This window comes from Lepidochelys kempii, chromosome 6, assembly GCF_965140265.1.
Source record: "Lepidochelys kempii isolate rLepKem1 chromosome 6, rLepKem1.hap2, whole genome shotgun sequence".
Classification (NCBI taxonomy): Eukaryota; Metazoa; Chordata; order Testudines; family Cheloniidae; genus Lepidochelys; species Lepidochelys kempii.
This window is the reverse complement of record NC_133261.1, coordinates 103267672-103289853: the sequence shown is the minus strand read 5'-3', so window position 1 is coordinate 103289853 and position 22182 is coordinate 103267672. Positions and strand designations below refer to the sequence as shown.

At 40.2% G+C, this 22182-nt stretch overlaps 1 protein-coding gene across 5 annotated transcripts in view; it reads left to right on the top strand.

The window, feature by feature from the left end:
• The window catches only part of PPP4R3A (protein phosphatase 4 regulatory subunit 3A), a 72767-nt gene that overhangs the window by 23031 nt on the left and 27554 nt on the right, over positions 1-22182 (top strand). For 4 of the 5 annotated variants that reach the window (XM_073349444.1, XM_073349441.1, XM_073349440.1 and 1 more), the window contains exons 3-4: positions 5246-5344; positions 9058-9675. In XM_073349444.1, coding sequence (XP_073205545.1) covers positions 5246-5344; positions 9058-9675 — 717 coding nt within the window. The remainder of the gene's footprint in view (positions 1-5245; positions 5345-9057; positions 9676-22182) is intronic. The other variant, XM_073349442.1, reaches the window with a different exon arrangement.

Here is a 22182-nt window from a genome sequence, read left to right as displayed (position 1 = left end):
CACAGAGAGCGCTGGCATTGGCAGCTCCAGCACTGCACAGGAGGGCTGGATTGTCTAAGGGAAAACTGGACATGCTGCGCCACCGGTTGTCCTCGCCTCAGCACCAGCACTGACCTGCCAGGCACCGCCGTGGAGCCAGAGATCAGACTCTTGAGTCGGAGCTGGAATCATATGTTTCCAGATGCATCTGGCACTGATTTCATCACTCCAGGCATAACAAGACACAACAACTTCTGATGATGCCCGGGCCGCTACAGTGACAGGCCCCCGCTCAGTGGCCATTCTGGACCCCATGGGCGTATCATCAAGCCCACGGGCCAAGCTTCAAATCACTTTCGGTCACCTCGGACAGATGGGGACCTCTGTCTGCTTCCATGGTGAGGGAACCACCAAGGGGTTTGGAGCCCAGCGCCCAGGCTGGCACTGAACCCAGCACAGAGTTTGTGTCCGGCACCGCATCTGCCCCTGCGCGGGAAGCACCTGCACGGGAGGACCTCTGTGAGTTGGAAGGTCAGGAGGACCTCTGCTCCTTCCTGAACCACAGCCCGGACTCACTCGCGGATGTCTTCTTCCTGTGCTGGAAAGGACGCCTGATGTACGCATTCTTGCCTTTCCCGTTCATCTACAAGGTCCAGCGAGAGAAAGTGTCATTGATTTTAATAGCACCAGCATGGCCATGTCAGCACTGGTTTACCACTCTGCTGGACCTGTCAGGGAATACGCTCATGACTTTGCCCTTGGTTCTGGACTTGATCACACTGCCACCTCCAGCACTTCAACCTAGATTCTCTCCATCTCGCAGCATGGAAACTCCATGGCTGAATGTGCTTGAACTTACCGGCTCGGACTCTGTTTGGGAGGTTCTCCTTGGCAGCAGGAAGCCTTCCACTCACACCACTCATCTGACAGAGTGGAAGAGATTTTCCATTTGGTCTCTCCAGAAAGGTACTCCTCCATTACAGTCCCGATTCCCTTTATCCTGGACTACTTGCTTCACCTGAAGCAACGGGGGCTGGCAGTTTAGTCAGTAGTGGTGCACCTGGCGGCAATTTCAGCTTTCCATCCTGGCTCAACGGGACACTCGGTGTTTACTAACCCTATGGTTGGCCGTTTCCTCAACGGGCTGGACAGATGGTACCCCAAGTAAAACAACTGATCCCTCCATGGGATCTTAACCAGGTGCTCTCAAGGCTTATGGTCCCTCTCTCTGAGCCTCTAGCAACATGCTCTCTGCTCTACCTGTCTTGGAAAGAGGCGTTCCTAGTGGCTGTAACATCAGCCAGGAGGCTTTCTGAGCTCAAGGCTTTGACGTCCAAGCCCCCTTATACCATTTTATATAAGGACATGGTACAATTGCAGCTGCACCCAGCTTTCCTCCCGAAGGCAGTTTTACAATTTCACGCGAATCAGGACATCTTTCTGCCAGTGTTGTATACTAAGCCACATGCCAATGACAAGGAACGCATGCTACATTCTCTTGATGTCAGACGGGCATTAGCCTTTTACATCGAGCGAACAAAGCCATTTAGGAAGTTGACGTAGCTCTTCATGTCTATTGCCAAAAGAATGAAGGGTTTCCCTGTTTCGTCTCAGAGATCTCTTCTTGGATCGTAGCCTGCATCAGAATGTGCTACAACCTGGCAAAGATTCCATCCCCTGCATTGACAGCGCACTCCACAGGAGCGCAGGCTTCATTACAGCATTCCTGGCACAGGTCCCCATTCAGAACATCTGCAGGGCGGCGACATGGTTGTCTATTCACACCTTTACATTGCACTATGCCATCGCTCAGCAGGCAAGAGACTATGCTGCATTTGGTAGAGCCGTGCTACAGCTGGCAGCTCGGTGAACTCTGACCCCTCCTTTGGGGGACTGCTTGGGAGTCACCTACTTGGAATTGACATGAGCAATCACTTGAAGAAGAAAAAGTGTAACCACTTTTCATACCTGTTGTTCTTCGAAATATGTTGCTCATGTCCATTCCAGGACCCACCCACCTCCCCTCCGTCGGAGTATCCGGTAAGAAGGAACTGAAGAGGTGGCGGGTCGGCAGGGACCTATACTCACTGCCATAAGTGCGCCACTCCAGAGGGCTCCACAGCTGACCCGACAGGCACCGCTAGGGGAAAAATCTTCCAATTGTGCATGCGGCTCACACACAGCTACTTACAATGGACATAAGCAACACATCTTGAAGAACAACAGTTATGAAAGGTAGGTAAGCACTTTTTTGTAAATTCATTTGCCATTTAGAAACCACGAATAGTCTAATTCCAAAGCACTTAGGAGCATAACAGCATAGTGGCTTATTCTAGACTTATTATGAGAAGACTATATATGCATTTGTAATATATATGTGACAAGAGTTGAAGGCAGTAAGATAAGTAGCTCTAACAAAGTTTGGAAACACTAGTATGATAAATGGAATGTTGCTTTTATGAACTTAAAGCAACCTTGAAAGCTATTAAAGGATGTTCACTTATCCAAAGTATTTTTGCTAGTAATTTCTTTAGTTAATATTTTCAAAAAGTAGAATGCTAAGTAAACTCCATATTAGGAAAAGATAGAAAGGATATTGCTTGACCTTATTTGAAAAGCAGTAGCTGATGTTGTTCAACAGAAGTAATTGTGTTTAAACCAGTGGTTCTCAACCTGTGGTCAGTGGACCCCTGAGGGGTCTGCAGATTTTCTGAGATTTCCAAAGGGGTCTGTACCTCGTTTTGAAATTTTTAGAGGTCCGCAAATGAAAAAAGCTTGAGAACCACTGTGTTAAACTATTATATGAATGATTATGTTTGACCTTCTTGTATCTTTCCTTCTTGTTATGAGTAACTTCCCTATTAGTCTTGATGGTCATGTCTTTGACAGAGGGGAAAAATGCATCTTACCTATTGACTTCTTTCTGCTTTGAAATGGTTTGTCCAGCAATCCAACCGCACCCAATTAAATGAGAATTTTATCTATTGTACTAGTCTATATCAAGTTAGCATTACTATTTAAAGTGAAATTAATCTTTTAAATAAACACAGGGCCTGGCACAATGGGGACCTGATTCTGATTGGGGTCTGTGGGTGCTATTGCTATTTATTATTGACAGAAGTTTCAGTATAGGTAGTGCTAGAATTTGATACAGATTCATAGAGTAACTGCAGTTTTCAGTTAGGTGGTGGTAAAATAAGAAACTGTGCTGAAGAAACATCAATTTGATATCTGGTTCTTATGTCATTATTTCAGTGATCTTCAGTTTTCTTTCCTACTGTCTTTTTTTCCCCCCCGCCCTCCTAAAAATTATAGGCAGTGTATTTTCCTTCCTCATTAGGTGACAGCAGCACCATGTGCTGCTAATTTACCACCAACGCATTTGCACTGTAATCTGTCTCGCATGAGGATACATCATTCATTGCAACTTTTTTCCTTTTGTATTTTGGAGGTGGCTTGCTAAATCTCTTCCTTCTGTCCACCACCTCTTCCCCAACCCTTTGGAAAAAGAAAAGGTAAACTGCCGTTTGCAAGATAAACTCAATGGTATATTTGAAGCTGAATAGGTGCTCTGGTAATGGCAAAAGGATATTACTTTCTTGATTGACTTGCTCACAGTGGAGCAGGATAGTAGTGCTGTGCTATTTGACTAGTTTATTATTTTTTTTAAGCGTTGGGGATTGGGTAATGGGTAGAGGCAAAAATGAAGATATTTTTCTGGCAAGTTCACTTTAAAATAAAAATGCTCACTTTCCCTTTTATGGTTGTTATCCATTTAATGCTTGTTGAAGTAAACAAAAACCCACTTGACATATGAAATGTTTAATTATGTAAGTCTCTTGTAACCTCTCACTATGACAAATTTAAAATGAACTCCTTTAAAAATGAGAGTAGTAAACTAAACAAGGTTATGCATAATGTAGCATAGGTCTTCTGTTGTATAGCATGCTTCAGATTTAAATGTTGAATTTGATCAGAAAAGAGTTTCTGATGTTTTAATTTTTTATATATCCAATGAGTGAGTGTATATTTTTGCATTTGACTACAAAAGGTGGTCTTTTATCAGGCCAGCTGTATAACTCTAATTCATATTTCTTTTAAACGGTACAAGAAGAGAAAAAGAAGTTCCTAAATAACACTCTGGTTACTTTCTCCAGACCTGAGAAAGAGCTCTGTGAAGCTCAAAAGCTAGTCCCTTCCATGATCAAAATTTGGTTCAGTAAAAGATATTTCCTCACCTTCCTCGTCACTCTCATATCCTGGGACCAACACAGCAGCAAACTAAACACTGCAAACTAAACTTGAATGCACTACTTAAATAAAGTAGATTATACCGAGATGCATGTAAAGGGAATTAGCAGTCTGTTAATTTTAGCAATATGTTTCCTCATAGCCCTGCTCAGAGAGAGAATTGATACCTTTGTTTGAAAAGGTACACCAGATTATCAGCTTCTATGCCTGTTTAATACCCCTGCATATACTATGCTGATTTAGCTTCAGAAACGACAGGGCAACACTTGGACATGATCACAGGCTCAGTAAGAGACAAGCACAACTTGGTGCCATTTTAACCAAGTTTTGTGGTCTAGCAAACTGGTAAATGTTATATCCTTTCAGATTTAAAATAAAGGTGGGGAGGGCATACAGTTGAGTATAATGGTAGAAAAGACATTCATACACCCAATAAATTAGCTCCATGCTTATCAATAGCTTTGTCATAGTTTCAAATTTATAGGCATTTTTAGAAATACATCTCCGTGGTACTTAGACACTGCATCAGCATAACGCTTTCTGGGGCATAACAGGTCTGGAAGCTCACTGTGACCCTGATCCTGCACACGACTTATGCATGTGTGTAATTTTATGCACCGTCATTAGTCCCATGGAAGTCTAGTTAATATAACTGATGTATTGTACTTGTTAGCATTTTTTATTAGGGACGGAAGGAGAATAATTACATCCTGAAGCTAAAGAATGGTATATACATTATTCAAATATAATTTTTAGTTGCATAAAGTAAGATTAAAACAGTTTTCAGTATTATTCTTTGACTTAGTTTATTTTGGTTTGTATAAAATGTGACTATTTCAAGATCCTAGAAGCTTCAAACATAACTTTAAAATATGATGATTGAATATGTATTGTTATACTGTCCTTCTGGTTTTTGGTTTCACATTTGCCTTGTTAAATTAACTGATAGATCACTCTTTTTTAAAACATTTTTTAAAACCTGTGATAGCTAAAATATAACTCCATCTCTTTCAAGGACACTTTGATTGTGTGGTCTGAAGCTGAAAATTATGACTTGGCACTTAGCTTTCAAGAAAAAGCAGGATGTGATGAAATATGGGAAAAAATATGTCAGGTATGTTTGAAAAATGGAAGATTATCTGGATGTTGCAATGTTATGCCTTTGATTTTTATGGACTGTTTTAACAATAAGATTAAGCATAGTACTTGTAAGTAAAAATACAGAGGGAAAAAAATTACATATTTGGTAATTGAGAAACTGCTGCTTTCCCCATAAAGTCTGGTGCTAAGCTTAGCAGTTACAGTTTTGAGGAGAGCTTTCAAATATATTAAAAGTATCTTTGAGATTCACCCACACTTTCCCTAAGGAAAGTTTGCACAAAGTACAGGTTCATGAAAAAGTTTAGACAAACATAGGTCTGTGTCAAGTTTTACTTAGCCCTGCCTTGAGTACAGGGGACTGGACTGGATGGATGACTCTTAAGGTCCCTTCCAATCGTACACTTCTATGAGGTTTCATAACAATGATTTCGTTAGTTACTAATTACTTCATTTTTTTTAAGGTGGGAGATAGTTTCAAACTGCACTTCAACATTAGAAGTGACTGTAGAATAGAGATTGTATTTGATTTAATCTACCTGTTATCTTTTCCATTTTTGTAGGTTTCTTAATGCTAGTCTGTTTTCCCTCCTAATTCCCTGTTCTTCATATAATTTTTTCTTATCTGTGCCTTTCTCTTCCTTCTCTCTCGTACCCTCCTGTTTCAGTTGCCTTTCTGCTGTACCAGAGAGAGGGGAACTTGGTTAATTTACTTGAGTGGATTATTCTTCTGCATGTGTGTGATGGAGTCCCTGTGGTGACTGGCAGGGGTTGAAAGATTTATTTGACATTTTTAGGTTGGGAGTCAGATCTGTACCTCTATATTCTCCCCCAAAAGTTCTGACCTTTTCAATTTAAAGTAGTTAAACTGTTCATCGTACACTGCATTTTAATTGTGACGTCAATCAACTTTCTATTTAATACAATTTTTAATATATTTTACTAGGGCTGGTTGAATAACAGAAAATATATTGACTGCATGTATCTGCTGTATTCCACAGTGTTAATAGCATTTGGCCAGCTATGTAGATGTTTGAATACCACCCAAATAAATTCACTGAATATTATTACTAATGTCTCGTTTGCTTGATGTTACTTTCTCTCCTTCCTAGCTTCACTTCGTTCTTTTTCTTTTCTGTAATAAACCATGGGGTGTCGCTTCTTCCATCTCTGCTTCCCTTTTCTTTCTCTCTGCCCCCTTATCTCTCCCACCACCCCTTTATCTGTCTCTCTTCTTTCTCTCCTCCCCTCCTCTCCTTCTGTCCTGTATATTTTGTCCTTCCACTTCTCTCCATAGATCAATGTCTTCATACATCTCATTTTTTCTATTTTAGCCCATTGAGCTCTCCCACGCATGAACCCACGATCGGAAATATTGCCAGAGGATTAAAACTGTTAGCTATAGACAGTTTCAAAAGATAGGGTGGCACCCACTGTTCCTAGGGAATACCCAGGTGAAAAGTCAATCATTTCCAGCTTTGGGAAAATTGAATGTGCTAGTGTTCTTGCCAGGTTGTTGACCTTGGACTGTGTTTTGAGGCCCCACCTTTTATATCCACCTGTGGCTGGAGGGCATCCAAATTTGAAGCCTTTGAGTCTCTCTCTCCTTCCCCCAGCCTTCTTTGGTTGCTATGAGGATGGAGAAGTGTCCTCATTATTCTTCCATAGCCTTCTTTCTGGCTGCTGCAAGAATGAGGTGTTGGTTATATATCTCCACTAGCCTCCTGGCTGCGTCAATGGGGTGAGAGTGTCAACCTCTTCCATTCCCTCAGGTTTTTTGGCTACTGCAGATATATTGAACAAAGGGCAGAGTATTGGAAACAACCTTCATTTTTGAGTCCTCTTTCTCAGTGAATAGCACCAGTGCCTGTCTCTGCTGATGTTCAGTTTTCCCAAACTGCAGCAGAACAAAACTGACTTGATTCTTGTCATTTTCACTACTACCCACATATGTAAGAAATACCAATAAACACTGACAAGACTCCGGTCAGTTCATTCTGGTGTAGCTCATGGAAAGTTCTGATCAGCAGCAGAGGTAGTTGAACAAGTTGTATATAAACTTAAGAAGATTGCGCTGCATCAGTTTAATATCTATTTGCGTTAGAACCTTATATTCAAAATCATAAGTGTTAGAAAAAATATTTTTAATTGAAAGTTTAGATTCTGCAGATGTGTTGTTCACCTAGGAACACTTCTTATTCACCTTGGGCAAGGGGACTTTTCAAGCTCTCGTGATGGGCACCTGAGAAGTGCTGCTGCTGATGATAATAATGTCTTCCTTTTTGCCTGAAGTATTCAGAAAATTCTGCTATTTCTCTATTCCCTGTATTTCCAGTTTCCTGACATTTAAGTATTCAGCTTTATACAAACTAATACAATTAAATATCTAGTCCAGAATATTACTCCGTTTCAAAATCGTATATTAATGAAGGTGTTCAGTGTCCCATACTGTGCCTTTTATGCCAGGATTCAAAAGCACATCAGAACCTGAATTGCATTGTATTTAAATGGCAAACTCTTATTCATGCATTTATTTTTGGCTCCAGGAAGTACAGTAACTCCTTGCTTAACGTTGTAGTTATGTTCCTGAGAAATGCTACTTTAAGCAAAACGATGTTAAGCGAATCCAGTTTCCCCATAAGAATTAATGTAAATGGGAGGGTTAGGTTCCAGGGAAATTTTTTTCACCAGACAAAAAACTACACACACACACAGAGAGACAGTGTAAGTTTTAAACAAATTAATACTGATGATTGTGAAGCTTGGTTGAGGTAGTGAAGTTAGAGGATGGGATATTTCCCAGGGAATGCTGTAGTGCTAAATGATCTAGCATTTGGCTGAGCCCTCAAGGGTTAATGTAGCCTCACACTGTACAAGGTAGCAGGAATGGAGGGAGGGGAGACAGCATGGCAGACAGAGAGACACACTCTGTGTGTGGGAGAGAGAGAGATGTGCATTGCCCCTTTAAATACGCTGACACCACATTCTAAGTACATTGTCTTTAAAAAGATCAGGAAGTTGAGACAGCAGCTGCGGCTAGCTCTCTCAGTCCTGAGTCCTGTTGTGTCTCCCCCCTGCTCTATATGGAGAAGGGGTAAGTGGGGGGCAGGAGTAGGAGGAAGGGGACACCCTGACATTAGTCCACCTCTTTCCCCCTATCCCCTGCACAGCAAGCAGGAGGCTCCCAGGAGTAGTTCCAAGGCAGAGAGCAGGAGCAGCACATGGCAGTCGGGGAAGGGATGGCTGAACTACTGGCAATTGGTAGCCTGCTGGGCAGCTGCTGCACAGGGAACTTAGGGGAGCGGGGCGCTGATTGCGGGCTGCCGGTCCATCCTGGTGCCAAGCCCCTACCAGCTAGCTCCAATGGCTTGCTCTTCCTGCAAGCAATGGACAAATCAGGTGGCTGCCAAGCAACGTTATAAGGGATCATTGCACAACTTTAAACGAGCATGTTCCCTAATTGATCAGCAACGTAACAATGAGACAACTTTATCCGGGACACTTTAAGTGAGGAGTTACTGTAGAATAATTGACATTCCAGATCATGCTTTTAATAAAAATATGATTAGAAGTCTTTGTACTATCAAGGAGTGTAGTGTGGCTTTTTGCTGTTTTCCTTCACCCTCTGTCACTTACTGGAAATGCACATCTTTAGAAATTTTTTTTTTTTTTAAATTGCCAGTAGAAATTTTACAAAATTTACTTACAAAAAATGTCTCATTGCAATAGGTTCAAGGAAAAGATCCTTCAGTGGATATTACTCAGGACCTTGTAGATGAATCTGAGGAGGAACGTTTTGATGATATGTCATCACCAGGTCTAGAATTGCCATCTTGTGAATTGAATCGGCTAGAGGAAATTGCGGAACTTGTGGCATCTTCACTGCCTTCCCCACTGCGTCGTGAAAAACTCGCACTAGCATTGGAAAATGAGGGCTATATTAAAAAGCTCTTAGAAATTTTTCATGTGTGTGAGGACTTGGAGAACCTTGAAGGACTACACCACTTGTATGAAATTATCAAGGGAATCTTCCTTTTGAACAGAACTGCACTTTTTGAAGTAATGTTTTCTGAGGAATGTATAATGGACGTAATTGGATGCCTAGAATATGATCCTTCTTTATCGCCGTCACGGAAACACAGGGAATTTCTGACAAAAACAGCAAAATTTAAAGAGGTGATTCCTATATCTGATCCAGAGCTGAAGCAAAAAATTCATCAAACATACAGAGTACAGTATATCCAAGATATGGTTCTACCCACTCCCTCAGTGTTTGAAGAAAATATGCTGTCAACACTTCACTCTTTCATTTTTTTTAATAAAGTGGAAATAGTTGGTATGTTACAGGTAAGTCTGAAGCTCTTACTTTTTAACGTGGAAAGTTGACTTGAAACTGGCTTTCAGCATCTTTTTTTTATATATATATTTTATTATGTGCAAAAGATTAACAAAGTTTGGAAGGCTGAGCTATAAAGTTGATATTCTGCAATTAAAATGTGAACTTTAGACTTATTACTGTAGAACTTATAGTGTAAATGTAACAACCTACCTTAGTACCTAATTGAGCAAAGTTGAATTGAAGTTAGCAAGGTGTAGTGAGTATTCTTACCCAGTTGTTACGCCTTTACTTGTTAAGACTGCAGCCTCTGTAACTAAGAATGAATGTGCCCTAAATCTTTTCACCTAAAATTTCACATGTATGATTTTATGCCAGAGTAGAATTTTTCTGAAGGTTGAGGCCGTGCAGACAAGTTGTTTGGAAGATACAAATTTGAAAAAATAGTGGTGACTTAGTTTCTTAAACATGTTCCTAATTGTTTTGTCTCATAATTGCAAAATGGTTTTGCCAAGGAACGCCCAATCTGTTCTAATCTGTCTTGTTTTGAATTTGTGCATTTGTTGAAAAGTTTTCATGGAGAAATTTAGATATTAAAAACAATTTATGCATGGTGTTCTTACCCACACACATTGCTTAGGTATTCATACCCAACCCTGTGAACTGGGCAGAAGTAAGTATCAACTCTGTGTAGCACACTGAGCGCTATAAGGCTTTCATCAGAGCCAGGCAGAGTTGGTAAGGCACACAGATGTGTATTTTATTAATCTGCAGTCAATGGATCCCAGCTTCTTAAACCAAACAAAAGCAAGAATGATGGAGATAATGGTCGTGTTTTCTTGGTAACTGTGTAGTCTGTAGAAGTGACCACAGTGCTAAATGTTTCTGCAGACTTGCTGTGACTGTGGTCCTAGTGGGGCCCGGCTATGGTAACTCAATTAGGGTGCATTGCAAAAAATGGGGCAGCCAAACCCTAAAAAGCTGGTGGATATTCCAAAACTTAGATTTACCAAGCTAGCATAAAACAGCTTCTTTTTACCTTACTGCTTACTCAGAAGTCGAGACACAGTTCCCTTAAAGTAATCCAGCCTCAGGCCTCCATCCAGGAACCCACATCAAATATGATGAAAGTTTCTGTAAATCTTATTTCATCGCGTAAAAGAAAAGGTTTTACCAATCCCAAAGGATTGGACACATTACCTCTCAGGTTAATGAATGTTTCAGATCTTACCCAAATACACGCTACAGCCAATTCTTATTAACTAAATTAAAATTATTAAAAAACAAGAGGTTAAAAGATGGTTAAAAGATCAATGTACATACAGACATGAGTTCAATTCATTTAGGTGCAGATTCATAGCTGAGATGGTGAGCTTTGTAGTTGCAAAGAGTTCTTTCAGAAATAGTTCGTAGTTTATAGTCCAATGTCCAAATATCATATTCAGGGCATACCAGCATAACTGGGACCTCAGTCTTGTGACTCAGACTTCCCCTGATGTAGCCTAAGCAGATCTGAGATGACAGAATCAGGATCCAAGGATCTTTTATACAATTTCATGTCTTTTGACAAGTTGGAGTTCCTCAGGGAACAAAAGGTAATTAGGATGACTTTGAAGGAGGTCCATAGCTAGTACTTAACTATAAGAATTAGCATAAGGCCATTTGCTTGTTCCTCCACCATTCACAGTACATTTTCAAAGAGAGATGAATACCAAGATATCCCATGTTTACAATTCATTTAAATGTTAGGATCTTCTTTTGACCTCTGAATTATCAGAATGCAGCGTAGACAGGGACTGTTGATTGCATTGTTGACCCTACTCCTATATTTGTAATTACAGAAAAACAAACATCTCCCCACGTCTTTTAAGGGTTATTTATTTTGCAGGATATTTAACCCTTTTAGCCATGTGTCACACTTGCCATAACATTTTAAGCTTAGTTTATTTAGATGAGCCTCAAAACACCCTGTTGAATATCGTTACCCCATAACAGATGGGGAAACTGTGGCTGAAAGATTAAAATTACTTGCCCATAGTTACATGGGCAAGTCAAACCCAGGTCTCCTGATTTCTAGTCTAACTTACTAGGCTACGATGCTCCTCAGCTGAATCACTTGATCTCTGAATGTGTTTTCCTGTGTGTAGAACGGGGAGAATGCACATATTGCCTAAATTTTCAAAAATTGACTAATAATCTTGGGGTGGCCAGCTTGAAACACTTTAAAGGCCTGATCTTCAGAAAGTGCTCAGCGCCCACCCTCTGAAAACTGCCCATTTAGGTGCCTTATGTTAAGCATCCAGGCTCATTAGTCACTTTTGAAAATCTTGACCTCTTTGTCCACCTCAAAGGTGCTTACCCTCCCCCACCCATTGCCATCTTACTTATTACAAAATTGGAATGCTGTTTGCTGATGGCAATTCTTCAACAAAAAAAACTTCTTCAAAAACAGACTCCAACAAGAGACTGCTGAATTGGAATTAATTTGCAAAGTGGATACCATTAACTTAGGCTTGAATAAAGACTGGGAGTGGATGTGTCATTACACAAAGTAAAACTATTTCCCCATGTTTATTCCCTCCCCCCCCCACACACACTTTTCCTCACACGTTCTTGTCAACTGCTGGAAATGGCCCACCTTGATTATCACTACAAAAGTTTTTTTTTTCCTCTCCTACTGGTAATAGCACCCTACCTGATCACTCTCATTACAGTGTGTATGGTAATACCCATTGTTTCATGTTCTCTGCGTATATAAAATCTCCCCACTGTATTTTCCACTGCAAGCATCCGATGAAGTGAGCTGTAGCTCACGAAAGCTTATGCTCAAATAAATTTGTAGTCTCTAAGGTGCCACAAGTACTCCTTTTCTTTTTGCGAATACAGACTAACATGGCTGCTGCTCTGAAACCTGTTTGCTGATGGTGTCATTTGCTGACCCAACAAACATCAACCACTGACTCCAAGTTACATGAATTGGATAAGCTTTGGGGAGGAAATTTGGGCAAGAGGAGTTAGTACTGCAACAGCCTCAAGCAGCAAGACATGCATCACATGTGCAGCTGTCAGAAATAGGAGCATCTGTTATACAGGATGAAGGAGTTGATAGAATAATAGCAGACCAGTTTCTTCTCTACTGTTGGTTTTTGTGCCTTAGCCAGTGGTGATAGTGTATTGCATGTGGAGTATGGTTGAAGAACTTGTATGCAGGGGGTACTTTGAGGCTGGAGTCTTGGTTCTCACGTTGACTTGCTATATGACCTTGGATAAGTCACTTAAACCCCTCCCTACTTCTGTTTCTACTGTCTATAAATGAGAATAATGCTTATCAACCTCACAGTGGGGCTGTGAGGATTAATGATTTACTTTAAACATAAAAACGTGAGTCCTATTAATTGCCCTCTGTAGCTTTGAAAAGCAGAGAGCAGCACTACACAGGGCAGACTAAACATCCTTCACTGTATCCTAGCTCTTCTGACTTCCACAAAGTATCAAGAAGGAGGGAAAATTCTCAGGTATATCAATTGGGAAGGGTTTGAAAATGGAAGATGTTTGGCAGAAACATCTAATTCTGCTTGTTTCTGGAGAAAATGAAAGAAGGTACACAGAATAGTAATGGATGCTTTACACTGTGCTAGAGGGAATGGCTTATTGGTACATTTGAAAGCTTGAAAAATTTACCAAACATTACTGGCCCAAAGTTTAAACCTACTAATCTGGCTGAAATACAGCTGTGCCTCAAGCCATACACCTCCCAAACTGTGTTATCTGAGATTTTAAAGCAACAAAAGGCTTTTGAACAGTCAAACTTATCAGGGTGGCAGCTCGCCCCCAATACATTAATTTATGCTGCCCTCTCTTCTTCTTCCCACATACAGTAAATATTAAGGTTTGACACAGTGTTCATTTTTAATTTCTTTTCTCTTTATATGACACCAAAGACTCCCTGAGATCAAATTTTAAAACCAACAAGCTGTCTTTTCACTGTCATCTTGTATCTCCTCCCTAGTTCGGTTTACATCTTTATTGATTGACTCTCATTCATTTCACTGCTCCACATTCTTTCTTGCTCCCTTCCCTACTCTGGGAGAGGAGAAAATGCAGTGGTGGAGCTAAATATGAGGTATAGTTTATGGTGGAGCTAAATATGGGGTCTGGCTTGAATGAAGGAAAGAGAACAAGTCAGGTATATTAGTGGAAGAGGAATGAAAGTAGGAAAGACCACACTCGTGTGTGTTGTTTTTTTTTTAAACTTGAGCTAGGGTAGTCATTCATTTTACAGAGAGAGAATGAAAGAGAAAGGGAGAAGAAGAAAGGATAGCCCCAGAAACCCTTCAGACCATTAGCCACAGCAGCTGGGAAGGTGGGCTTCAAATATTCCTATTCACTGGCCATTTGGAGCAGCTGTAAGATAGATGGGAGAGCAGCCCTCTGAGCATCCTCCCTTTGAAAACTCTATTAGCTTGTGTGGCCCTGCAGGTAACCTGTGTCAGTATTATGCCACCTGATAGAATTTTGGTTTTTTCCGTTTTTCTTTTTTAAAAACCTAAGACATTGCACACAAAAATATTTAGGGCTTTCAGACAATTTTAAAAAATAATCGCGAGATTTAAAAAATTGCAATTAATCGCAGTTTTAATTGGACTGTTAAATAATAATAGAATACCAATTGAAATGTATTATAAATATTTTTGCATGTAGTTCTACTTTTTCAAATATATTGATTTCAATTACAACACAGAATACAAAGTGTAGAGTGCTCACTTTATTTTTATTACAAATATTTGCACTATAAAAAAGATAAAGAAATAGGTTTTTTTAATTCACCTTATGCAAGTACTGTAGTGCAGTCTCTTTATCATGAAAGTGCTACTTACAAATGTAGGGTTATTATTTTTACATAACTGCACTCAAAAACAAAACAATGTAAAACTTTAGAGCATACAAGTCCACTCAGTCATACTGCTTGGTCAGCCAGTTGCTAAGACAAACAAGTTTGTTTACATTTACAAGTGATAATGCTGCCCGCTTCTTATTTACAATGTCACCTGAAAGTGAGAACATGCATTTGCATGGCACTGTTGTAATATAAAGTGAGCACTGTACGCTTTGTATTCTGTGTTGTAATTGAAATTAATATATTTTGAAAATATAGAAAAACATCCAAAATATTAATTAAAAATGGCAATTGGTATTCTATTGTTTAACAGTGCGATTAAAACTGATTAATAGCAACTTTTTAAAAATCTAGTTAATTTGTTTTGTGTTAATTGGTTGAATTAACTGCGATTGACAGCCCTAGTTGCAAAGTCAAGCACTTAAAAGTGAAAAAATGCCAGAATTAAGATTGCCCCCTTGTGCATATACGTTACAATACAGTATTTATTTCCATGATGAGGCCTCAGCTATGCCCAGTTCTGGGTGCCACAGTTTATGAAATATATGGACAATTTGGAGAGAGTCCAGAGGAGAGCAACAAAAATGAAAGAAGGTTTAGAAATCTTTACCTATGATGAAAGATTAAAAAAACTGGTCACATTTAGTCTTCAGAAAAGAAGACTGAGGGGGACTTGATAACACACTTCAAATATGTTAGACTGTTGCAAAGAGGACTGTTATCAATTGTTCTCTATGTCCACTGAAGAGGTAATGGGTTTAATCTAAAGCAAAGGAGATTTAGGTTAGATAATAGGAAAAACTTGCAAACTATAAGGGTAGTTAAGCTATGGAATAGTCTTCCAAGGAAGGTTATAGAATCGCCATCACTGGTGGTTTTTTAAGAATAGGTTAAACACCCATTAAGGATGGTCTAGGGTTTACTTGGTCATCCATCAGCGCAGGGGGCTGGACTTGATGACTTCTTGAGGTCCATTCAAGCCCTGTGTTTCTATGATTCTATAGTATTTTTTTCCACAGGATCCCTGCTTCATTCAATGAATTGGCTAGATCTGTGTGTAGTGAAGGAGGCTGTAATCTGTAGGACTGCTCCCTCATTTGTTGCAGAAATTGGAAGGTGTGTAGTGAATAAAGTAAACTGTGTTGCAGAAAGAGATGTGATTTTGGGCAAGTCATTCAAACCAAACTTTTTTTCACAGGTGAACATTAATTGTGTTAAAAGAAAAGGAGTACTTGTGGCACCTTAGAGACTAACCAATTTATTTGAGCATGAGCTTTCGTGAGCTACAGCTCTTCAAAGACTTCATCCCAATCCCAGTTTCAGTTGAGCCCACCTCTCCTCTCTGTAACAATTCAGTTCTTCCACCCCAATCCCAAATTGGGTGCAGCTCCTCCTCCCTGAGGGCCTATCTTCCAGTTCTCCAAGCACTTCTTGCATGAAGTTTGGCCTTCTCCACAGACCTTTCTGGTTGCTGCATTTCCCCTGTTGTCTCAGGGCCATGCAGAAACATCCTTACTCCCTGCATTGTCTGCAAGCATCCCTCAGCACCTGTGGCTGACTCCCCTTCTATAAGGCCCAGGTGCCTTCCTTTATACCCAATTGGGCATCAGCTAATCTAGCCAGGTGCACTGGACCCTGCTCCCTTTCTTGCTGGGGGCAGTCATCCTGTCACAGCCATAAAAAAGCCACTGGGGAAATTAATAATACTGTCTTCCAAGTAGGGTTTGAATGGTGTGCCTGGGACCACACACTGAACAATGGGAATAAACCAAAATATTAAAACAGCAGCTCAATCACTGAGTATGGTGAGTCCTGGGTACTGAATGAGCCAGGTATTCTGTGGAAAATATGGTATGTGTTCATGTAATTAATGACCATGTCATATGCACAAGGGAGCTGGATTAAGGTTGCATGGGCAACTTTAATTATGGTATTTCCTTCCTCACGTTTGAGTACTTGACTTAGCAGCCTTAACAATCTTTTAACATAGTTTTGTGCATGTGTTTATATGTATAAATTTATGCAGTTCTAATTTTTTAGTGTTACGAGGGTGCCAACAGAATAGTATGGGTGCTTGTTGAATCGTGTACATATTTTACAAACATAATTATTTTTTAAAAAAACCGTGTGTGTAAAATAGATTTAATGCTCTTTATTGAGAGGGAAAACAATTGATGTAATATTTATTTACATTTATGTAATCATGAGCCTCAAACTGGTCATGAGCAACCAAGCACCCCCATTATATAAGTAAAGTGACAAAAGAGGCTGTGTTTTGTCTCCTTCATGTTTCCATCTGCAATCTTATGTTTCTTCGCAAATCAATTTTGACAGCTATTCAAAAATTGTCCTGTTACACCAGCCCAGAGAGTGGGTAGTTGGACTTTACCATTTCAGAAAGTAGTTCTAAGAGTACCTTTCTTCATTCTGGGCCTGCATAGAGGAATATTGGTAGAAACAAGATGAACAGGTAAGGTGTTAGCATTTGAATGACTGCAGAATTTGCCAGGGTAGTAATATGGGACTGCTGGCATGGTGGGACCTTGGCTGTATTATTTATGCGTTGATACAACAATAATATTTGACAGTTATGTAGTGTTATGGGGCAGTGTCGGCTCCAGCAGGGGCTCGGAGGAAGGGCAGGGTTCCAGTGTGCAGGGAGCAGTCAGGGCTCAATAGAGCAGGGACGCCAGTCTCGAGGTGGGGACTAGGGGTTGTGGGCAGGACTGTATCTAGGGTTGGAAGGATTACATTTTTATCAGTCAGTTTCACCACTCAAACTGATGAAAAAATATTTCCGTAGATGATGATCCAAAAACGTACAGATACACAAAGTAAGAATGCTGCTTGGATTTAAGGCTATTTACTTTGTATATTTTGACACGTGATGTTAAAACACAATTTGTCAATGGTTATAAAACTTGAACTTCTTGAATCTCAGTATCTACTGTCATTACATAATTACCTGACTCCTCCTGTAACTTCCCACAATCGAGAAAATTAAAATCAATAAAAATAAATCTTAAAACCCATAATTCTGCACAACTGTGAACACTTTAAGCTTTTTTTATTTTTGTCAATTTAAAATAAACATAAATATCTATCAAAATTGTAAAAAAAAAAATTGCCACGCCTATCATTGGCCTGTGTAGGTGGTATAAGAAAGGCATTCAGCACATAATTCAATTTAAATTCGTTCTGGGTTTTTTCTCCCCCATTTTCTTTTTCATCCCCTCCTAACTGCCAACACAGCTTGGTGTTCCAGCATGCCCTATTCTAGTGATATCGCAAAGATCAAAAAACCACTCACTGGAACCTGGAGCTGACCAATTTCAGGAATGGGGGGAAGACAGTAAGTGGTGTTGCTTACTTTGTGACGCTCTTTTGCAACTTAAAAATATTATTTTATACATTTCTTCTCTCATTGGAAGCTATCAATCCTATCCCTTTGTATTATTAAAGTTTAAAAAATAAAAACTTGCAAAAGTGTGCCACAGAGTGAGTAAACACCATTTACTTGACCCCCTTTATTGACCGGTTCTGTGTGCCAGCAAGCTCCTGTGATGTTTGTAATGTTGCCAAAATAAAGCATGTTGTTGGGCTCACTTTGAGTCTATGATTTGTGTTTTCTAGGGATCTGAAGAATAGAATAGGAGGGGAGGAGCAGATAGGTTATGTAATAATTTATGTACTTAGTGCTGTCTTATCCCTTGCTATTTGGAATTTGAGTGCATGGCCTTTCTATATTATAATTTTCCTTTATTATACTCATAGATCAGTTTTCAGACAAAGCAATTATTTTTGTTTAAGCCAGTCTTTTTAAAAGGATGGAATTAATATAAGACTCTATACATGTATGTTTATTCTCAAATTGCATCATCCTACTAGCCGATCCACATGTAATAGTAATATTCTGCTCTTTATTTTGAAAGTGCTTTACAGATATTAATTTGTTTTGCAGCACCCCTGTGATGTAAGTATATATTCTCTGTAGGTGATTTGGGGGGAACTGAGTTAGAGAAGTTTAGCGATTTTGCCCAAATATCAAAGGGAGTGCCTCAAGCTGAAATTTGACTGTCTCAGAAGGATGCATGCTGTCAGCAGTAGGCTCAGAAATGCCAGCTTTAATTTATTTGCATTTTGAAATGCATTTTACAGAGCAGTTTACCATGAAAATTATCTGGTGCACTAAAGTAAATAGGGGCAGTTTTCCAATGGGAAATGACTCAGTGAAATTATGTATGCAAGTGTTGCATATTGGTGGTATCAGAGCTTAGTTTCTTCTTTCTTCCATGCTGATGAAATAGTTTGGATGTGTATGCCATCTACAAAATATGATGGGTTCCTGTTACTACCAAAGCTGTGCCTAAATAATAATGGAGAAGTGTCTCAAGGGGGAAATTACTTATCAATAGTGTATGAAAGGACCTCTGTGTAGCAGGATAGCTCAAGATCAAGGAGATGAGGGCACTTTAATCAACATTACAAACTAATCACTTGTGTCTGATGTGGGAGGGAAGGGTTATGTAAAGTAGGTGCAATATTACAACAGGAGCAGCAACAATAGCACTATACTTAAGGCTGACACACTGTTTCTGTTCTAGGAACTTACTTGCTTGTAATGTTGTTAAACTTTCACCTTTTGGGCTAAAAGAAAAGGAGTACTTGTGGCACCTTAGAGACTAACCAATTTATTTGAGCATGAGCTTTCGTGAGCTACAGCTCACACGGCTGTTACTCTGAAACCTTTTGGGCTGACATCTTCCAGAAATTATCTCAGACCAAAAGGGAATATGAAGAAAGCAGGAAGAATAGGGTTTTGTGGGGTTTTTTTTGTTTTTGCGGGGGGGGGGGGGATTCTTGTCTGGTTTTCCACAGCTGTGAAGTAGATAGAAGTTGAAAATTAATTTTATTTCACAGAAATAGCCCTAGCTGGGAAGTGTGTTAAAATGTTCCAGCAGGGAAAATTGCATTTAATTTGACAAGTGTTCATGCCTTTGAAAACTGCATATGGAGCATATGCAGTGTATTTTGTATGAGTGTTTGGGGGGAGGGGTTTTGGTTTGGTTTGGTTTGGTTTTTTTGCTAAAGTTCATGAAATATATAGCTAAGGAAGTCTGAGCTGCACTTAAGTACATTTCTAATGTTAACTGTGTAGTGAAAAGTAGAGTGGGCTACAGTGAGGACTTTGCGGGAGACCTTAGCTCAGTCTCTGCACAGACTTTGTAAGATGCCGAAAGGCTAAGAGAAGCTGCTGCAATCTTCCAGAAGCTTAATGTACATGCTTAATTTTCAGCATAGTCCCACTGAGTGCTATAATTGTACAATCTTGATGTTTCTCAGTGTAGTTTATGATGTGGAATTTCTTAGGCTTTTTGAAGATGGGAGTTAGAATTTCTGTTTGGTTTGCATAAATGGGCAACAGAACATGGATATTTCATAATCTGAAACTATTTAGCTTATAACACTTGAACCGGCCAGAGGAGGTCTTCAGGAGAGAACCTTTTCTCTGAAAACTCTATGACCTATATAGCTTGTAAGGTATATCAGCCTGGGTCTTCCCATTGCACACCTTACTAAGGAACTGACTTCACAAAGAATTATGCATATGCTTAACTTATTTTCTGTCTTGGAAAAGCTGAAGAAATTCTGTATGATAATCTACATCAGGAATATATTAAGATTGTACAATTCTAGCATTCAGCTTTGACGTTTTCTGACTTTTAACCTGCAGCATTAGCTATGTTCCTTTGTACTGTGTATTTTTATAATTTGGATCATGAAGTCCATGATTCTTTCAAGTACAGTATTGCGCAATTTATTCTACAGCTTTTGATGCATATGTAGACTCTTCTAATATTTATTATTAGAATATTTTCACTGTCATTCATTTAATTGTCTTCATGGTTCAGTATATTCTTCTTCATGTGATTGCTCATGTCAGGTCCAAGTAGGTGTATGCGTACCACGTGCATGATCGTCGGAAAGTACCCTGGCGGTAGCCATCAGGTCGGCTGTGGAGCCCACTGGAGTGGCACCTACATGGCCGTGTATATAGGTCCCTCTGACTCTCCGCCTCTTCAGTTCCTTCTTACTGTCAGTAACGGTCATTGGAGCAGCTCCTCTCTTGTGTTAGCAAGCAATTCCCTGGTGATTTCTTTCTTCTCTCTCTGTAAGTAGTTTAAAGTATAGGTAGTGATAAAATTATAGTTAGGGTTCAGTGTAGTTGTTGTTAAGTTTTAGTTGGGGGTTACCTCCTACCCACCACTTTGTTCCCATCCCAGGGACCAGGGTGTTTGAGAGCTTATTCCTTCACTCTCCCACTTCCCTGGTCCCTCTCGCATGAACAGAGAGCAACAATACCCCGAAGTCTGAAGGTGCAAACAATTCAATGTTTATTGGGGTGAACTTCCAGCAAGTTTAAATCCAAGTTCCTTTTTCCTTATTTTCGAATCCCAACTTACTTCCTGTTTGCCCCTAATTTATATAGTAATATTCTTAGCGATACCTTAACCAATCCTTCTACAAAAATTTACCTAACCAATCCTAACATATTGTAACATGATTAGCTAGCCAATTATATCCCACCACCTTAATTAGTTTACACCCAGCAAAATGAATTATCAGAAACAATCACAGAACCAGACAGAGACCATGCAAATAAACAATAGCAAAGTGGGAACAAAAATGACAAAATAATACAGAAGTGAGGATTTCACAACTACATCTATAAAGACATAAGGGTTTCCCAGCTGTGTCTATTGATAAGTGAGTTCTTACCAGCCAGAAAACTATCAAACTAAATTTCCTTTTACATCTTCTAGGCTCTTCCTTTTCTCTGGAGGTGATAGATCAGATCACCTTGCTAACAGCCCCATATTAACTAGTTTGGAATGTGAGGATGTGACCGTACGCTTCCCAGCTTATGGCTGCCTCTGCTGCTTAGCGAAAGGCATTGGCCTAAGAACAGGGCCTCAGACTGTCACAGTGAGAGAAGGCCCTTAAACAGATTCTTTCTTGTATACCTCTATTACTAGCTAAATGATAAACATATACCTAAATTCTTAAAGTATAGGCCTTTACAGGCAGGCCTGAATATCTATATCCTAATACAGGGCATTCCTCTGTCTCAAGGTTTTAAGCCGTGCAGGTCCAGCCTGAAGCCTATGCCAAAGGGGGAGACTCACAACTCCTGTCTGAAGTGTCTTGGAGAGTCCAACAGGTATAAAACCTGTAAGGGGTTTAAGCCCAGAACTAAGATGGAGCGGGACTTCTGCTTAAAGCTCCTTCTGATGGAGTCAGCTCTTCAACCCCAACCACCTTGGGCAGCGTCTGACCCGGTGCCAGGTGCTTCAGTGCGCCGGCCTCGGTTTGGAAAGCCTCAGCACCAAGAAAGGACCCTGCCAAGGTGTCCCGGCACCAACATTCACCGACGCCAAGGACTCGCTGTAATGCAAGGCACCAGTCGCAGTCGCCACACAAGAAGAAGATAACTGACAGGGCGCTTCCCTGCTAGGGTAGTGGAGCAGGCGAGCACGAGTGGGGTGTGTCCCGCATCGGGACACCCAGTCTTGGGCTCGCCTAGACTGGCACCGTCGACTCTGGCCTCTCGGGGAGGTCC